Below are 6000 nucleotides of genomic sequence, written 5' to 3'. Positions count from 1 at the left end.
ACGTATATACGGCCGACGTATATACAGCCGATATACGTCCTCCATAGACATCAATGGGCGCACGGCGCCCTACGGCAGCGGTACGGTGCGGCACCGTACCGCTCCGTAGCCGGAAAAAGATAGGACCTGTCCTATCTTTCTCCGTAGTACGGCGCCGTGCGCCACCTCCTGCGCTCACCTCCTCCTCTCCCCGTACACTGCCGTTGCCCGCTACGGTACGGGCGGGCAACGGCAGTGTGAATATAGCCTTAGTTTTGTTTCCCACAGACACCGCTCTCGTCCTAACCCATGTTCAACTTGTGGATGTTTTAATGTCCTGCTCCTTGAAGGCCATAATACAAGAGAGCTTGTTTGAGAATGAATTGCTTCTGTGACTCCATCTCATACAACTCTTTTGCAATTATACAAGTTTTAGACATTGATAAAATCTGGTTATTCCCTAAAAGCCTAGGAAAGGAAACTGTAAACTAAGCTTGATGCACATAAAATTAAAATGATTTATCAAAATAGATGCAGCCCCTTCACATGAATTACTCTATGGAAAACAAATAACATGTCAGCAGATGGCATGTAACCCCAGTGTTAGGTGTTACAAGCCATAAGCATTCCTTGTCCATTTTATAACTATAATGAGATTCACTATGATTCTGTTATTATATGTTACTCTTTGTATCTGGGCAGTCAGTAGTTAAATATTTCCCTTTGGCTATGAATTACACAGCAGCCAGACCAGACTCTTCGAGGATGTACCTCCCCCCTGCAGGCAGCCCCTAATTTGGAGCTCTAATGGGAATCCTGAGCTGTTTTGGTCCTGATGGTTCAGATTGAGCCTGACGTCTGCAGGGAAACAGTGGGTTTAAATGTATCCTTAAAACAGCTATTTCTCAAGATGTCTGACTCTGTATTGAACAACTCCTGGCCTTCTTTCTCTAAATTGTGGATGAAGAGATGGTCATTTAAAAGAGGTAAATAGTGCTAAAAAGCAGAGTGAGTTCTATAATAGAAGGACAGTATAGAAGTATCGTATAAGTTACATGAAGCAATTGACACTGACAAGGACATTCACAGATATTCTAAAGAGCAACAAGTGAAATAATCTTAAAATAATTAGCATATCATGTATATAAATATAGATCATGTGACAATGTCTATGATTTCATCTAGTTTTGTATATATGATTTAGAATTACCTGTACCTGTTACAGCAATTTTTCTATTTGGTGAATGTGAGCGTATATTTTTAAAATTAAGTCAATATATGCAGCAGCTTTACAAAGCTTGAAAACATTAATGGTGCTTTAGAGATGTTTAGAAGAAACATCAACTTGAAAGTAGTAGTAGTTGAAAGGTTCAAATAATATGGTTATATTTTCTGTTAATCAGTAAGATATGTATGAATACAAATGTCATGACTCTAACGCTGCTTATTTTGTCATGTCAATCATTGCTCTGTCTGTTGTATCCTATGACCTTGGAAGAATCAGCTGCCTATAACAGGCTGTACAGTACATAAGTGTCTCCTTCTATATTCTGAGAGCAGTCTTCTCACTAAGCCTGAACTTCCATTGCAAAGGCAAAGCTTCTTTTTTATTTTATAGATAATATGCTGTCTCGTTTCTGAGCATTTTGACAATTTTTAATTTTTTTTTTACCAGGTTTTGGAATTTTGTTTTTACCTTGATTTGGGGCATTTTTAAAGAGGTTGTCTAATTTCTCATGTTTGACATAATAATAAGTGTATGGCAAAATACAATGTTATACAAGTTTATCCTTAGGCTTGGGTGAAAAGGATTGAAATAATTCTCTTACTTATTGCTATAGGGCTGGCAGGATAATCAATACTGTCCCCTGATATTTAAAAATCTACATATGGTTAAAGGAGTTGGCCCAAGTTTTAATGTTAACTTGCTGTTTCGTGTCTTGAATCCTGTCTCCCTTTCTGAAGGGTGGTAACAGGCTCACCACAGGGGTATTAGGGGAAGATTGGGAATCTTCTTCTTCGTCGTATGCTGAACAAGCTGGAGGGCATATTGCATAATCCATACCACCCACTTTATCACTTGGTGCAAGCACATAAGTTATTTTAGTGAGATGTATTGCTTTAACCCCTTATCACCGACACTAGTTTTCAGCTCAATGACCAGACTCGATTTTTCAAATCTGACAAGTCTCACGATAATTGGTTATAACTTCGGAACGCTTTAACATATCCCGGTGATTTTGAGAATGTTTTCTCGTGACACATTGTACTTCATGTTAGTTATAAAATTTAAGTGATACGTTTTGCATTTCGTTCTGAAAAAAAGTGAAAATTTGGCAAAAATTTGTAAAAATTCTTCATTTTCCAAGTTTCAAATTTTCTGGTTTCCAGACAGGAAGTAAAACTACCCAAAAAGTTTTATAATTAACATTTACAGAATATCTGCTTTATGTTGGGATGATATTTTATGCTTCCGGTCATTTTTCTAGGATGTTAGGAGGTGCAGAACTTTAGGTGCGATTTTTCTTATTTTCATGAAAATTGCCAAAACTCACATTTTGAGGGACAACTCAGCTTTCAAGTGACTTTGAGAGGCCTAAATAATAGTAAAACCCCATAAATTACCCCACTATAGAAACTTCACCCCTCAACGTATGTAAAACAACTTCTAGTAAGTCTATTAACCCTTTAAGTGTTTCACATGGGTTAAAAAATATGGACCTGCGATTTAGAAACTATTGAATTTTTTTGGAAAATACATTCATTTAGACCAAAACTGAAATTTTCAGAATAAATTAAATGATGAAACGCACTGCAACGCTTGATGCCCAATTCCTCCCGAGTGTACTGATACCCCCATATGTGGTGGTAAACTGCTGTATGGGCGCACGGCCAAGTATAGAATGAATGGAGGCGCCATTCACAGCAGATTTGTATTGTCACATTGTACGACCTATAAATTTTTATTTTTTTTGGTAATACAAACATATGAGGGCTTATTTTTTATGGGATGAGATACAATGTATAGATAATTTATTTTGGGAGTCTAAAGCTTATTCTTGAGATTTTATTAACTATTTCAAGGGGGACACAAACAAAATCATCAATTTTTATTTTGGATTGTTAGCATTTTTTTTCCCCCGCTCACCGCAATGTAAAAATAATATTTTATCTTTATTCTCTGGTTCACTACGATTGCGGTGATACCTCATTTATATAGTTTTTCTTATTTTTGCTTAATTTTCCTGAGCAAAACCAATATTGGAGAAAATCGCATTGTTTTTACTATTGACAACTTTTCAGGGCCATAACTTCTGTATTTTTCTGTTGTCAGATCTGGTTGAGGGCTTATTTTTTGCGAAAACAGTTGTTCTTTTCAGTCGTATCATATTAGGGAACGTAACTTTTTTTGATCACTTTTTAGAACATTTTTTGTGATGGTGTTTGATGAAAAATTGTATATTATGGGAAGTTTTCCGAGTTTTTTTTTTACGTAGTTCACCGAGCGGGTTCAATATTGATTTAGATTTATTGTACAGATTAATACGGACGCGGTGATACCAAATATGTATGTTTTTGTGTTTTATTTACTGTATATGCATTTTATGTGTTACTGGGGAGATTATGGGACTTTTATTTTATTTATTTATTTAATTATATTATAAAAAGTTTTAATTTTTTTTTTTAACTTTTTTACATTTTCCACATTTTGGCTTGAATAAGCGATCATCCAATCACTTATTCAAGCCTCTACACTGCAATACACTTGTATTGCAGTGTAAAGTGTAAGTAACTGAGCATGCCGCGCATGCTCAGTTACTTACAGCCGGGTCCTGCCAGGAAGGCAGGACCCGGCGAGAAGAGGAGCCGACAGCCTCGGGTCACTCGTCGGGACCCGGGGCAGCGGCAGGAGGGATCGGATCCCCCGGTAAGCACACCGGGGGGGTCCGATCCACGGGGGACACACTTGCACGCCGCTGTGATATCACAGCCCAACACCGGCACTAAACTGACCCGATGTCCCGAAATCTTCTTCTGACGCGGCGCCGTAGAAAGGCGTCGCGTCAGAAGAAGTACCCTTAATGACCGCCGTAGAATCCCGATAGGGCGGTCATTAAGGGGTTAAGATGCAGAATGTATAGGTTTCGAAAATCTTTCATGCCTATCGTTCTTTATCTTGTTAACAACTAATTGAGCTGCAGGTGACATAGTTTGCTGAAATGGGCAATCATTTTATTTTGTCTGTTATGTAGTTACTTTTGTCTTTTTAAGTCTTTTTACTGATATATTTGTAGTGACTGTGATGGCTATCTGTAATGCCTGTTTGTATCTTTTATGGAATGTGACACCTTATTTTTTCCTGCGGGTACAATAAATTATTGTTATCACTGCTTTTCTGCACGGCGTGAGAAAATATGATACCTACTCTAATCAACAATTCCAATATTTAAAATATTTAAAACCTTTTGTATATAAAATTATTTAATTAACAAATTAACTCATATATAGACGTATATAAAGCCCCTTTGCCAATAGAAAATAAATAGAAATATGCTAAGTTAGCTACATAGATCCAGAAGGTAGAACACCTACAACTACAGAACTATGTTAAATACAGCACCAGAGCCAAGATCATACAATAAATACAGCACCAGAGCAAAGATCATACCCTAAATATAGTCCCATAGCTAAACTTTATACATAGCACCATAACCAAGCCCAATGCTTACAGTAAATACAAAACTAAAGGTTTGTGCATCTCAGAACCGAGATCATAACATAAAAATAGTTCTGAAGAAATGAGAGTGCAATTACCCTCCAAAGCCTACTCTAGAGAGGTCTCAGTGGCACTACACAGGTCTCTATCACACATGGTGCTAGATGAAAAAGTGGACGGACCAGGGTTGGTATGTCTTCCTGAAGGTAAAGATATTTGGTCACACGTTTACTCTCTCATTTTGGTACCTGTCTAATCTTAATCCAGCTACCACTTGCAGATCCTTGCTGACATAGCTCTCTAAGTTTGCAAACTGATAATAGGGGGCAACTTTAACTTTCTTATGGACCCTGCTCAAGATACATTTAGCAGCCCGGTGCTCAGTTCCATTACACTATATTTACTCTTTGAAAAAAGACTTACACACACTTTAATTACTGGACATCTGGCTTGTCTTACGCCTCTGTGATAGGGATTACTCCAACTTTAAATCTTGTATAGTGGAATTCATTTCTTTTTACTCAGTCACGCTGCCCTTGCTTGGAACCCTGTCACTAAAATAGGGAGTATTTTACTATCCAAAAATCGGTTGTCCCGGGACGTGGCATCTAAACGACAACTTTCTTACAGAATTCCTCTATGCAACTGAGGTCCAGCAGGTTATAGCAGCATTCCTAGGACGGGCATAGTAATGACAATGCTTCTACATTGCCTCTGCTGTGGGAATCCCCTGAAGGAGAGATGTGGGTAATTTTTATCAGACATGGTGCTCACACATACATGTCCTGGAGACGCACCATAAAGCCTCACAGACATCAGAAGGGTTAGCTGACCTGACGAAAGCAAAGGAACCTCTATGCTCACGCAAAGACCAGCATCGCACCCACTTTCAGAGTTATTTGTATGACCATGTTGACAAATGTGGTCTCCCAATATCTCAGCTTCTTCATCCCTATTCCTTGGAGATATCGAGGATTAAGGATTCTACTAGAAGGGATTTATACTATGGTTTGGATATATGGGACAGTTTTTATGACTATTGCTCGGCTCTATACGTTATCGGGGGTTCTCAGGTGCATACTCTTTTACAACAGCAGGGAGAATGCATAGACTCTTATATTTCTGAGACTGGTCTATCCTTCCTGGAGACTATGGCGCTACACTGGAGCGGGAAAACGGAGGTGTCCTTGTCCATTAAAAACACTGCATCGGGTAAAAGCCTGGACCCTCTTGGCTTAAAGCGTAACTGTAAAGTTATAATGATTTTACCAAATTATTATATGTGATTCCCGTTTTTGTTCTGA

The 6000-nt window shown here is 38.3% G+C and overlaps 1 protein-coding gene across 5 annotated transcripts in view; it reads left to right on the top strand.

Moving 5' to 3' along the window:
* The first annotated feature begins 801 nt into the window (after positions 1-801).
* Positions 802-6000, top strand: part of ARHGEF18 (Rho/Rac guanine nucleotide exchange factor 18) — a 373611-nt gene continuing 368412 nt past the window's right edge. For 3 of the 5 annotated variants that reach the window (XM_072113897.1, XM_072113898.1, XM_072113894.1), the window contains exon 1: positions 802-965. In XM_072113897.1, coding sequence (XP_071969998.1) covers positions 815-965 — 151 coding nt within the window. In that variant the 5' untranslated portion in view covers positions 802-814. The remainder of the gene's footprint in view (positions 966-6000) is intronic. The other 2 variants (XM_072113896.1, XM_072113895.1) reach the window with 2 other exon arrangements.

Source organism: Engystomops pustulosus, chromosome 1 (genome assembly GCF_040894005.1).
Source record: "Engystomops pustulosus chromosome 1, aEngPut4.maternal, whole genome shotgun sequence".
Taxonomy (NCBI): Eukaryota; Metazoa; Chordata; class Amphibia; order Anura; family Leptodactylidae; genus Engystomops; species Engystomops pustulosus.
Note: the sequence above shows the minus strand (reverse complement) of the source record. Positions and strands in the feature narration are given on the sequence as shown.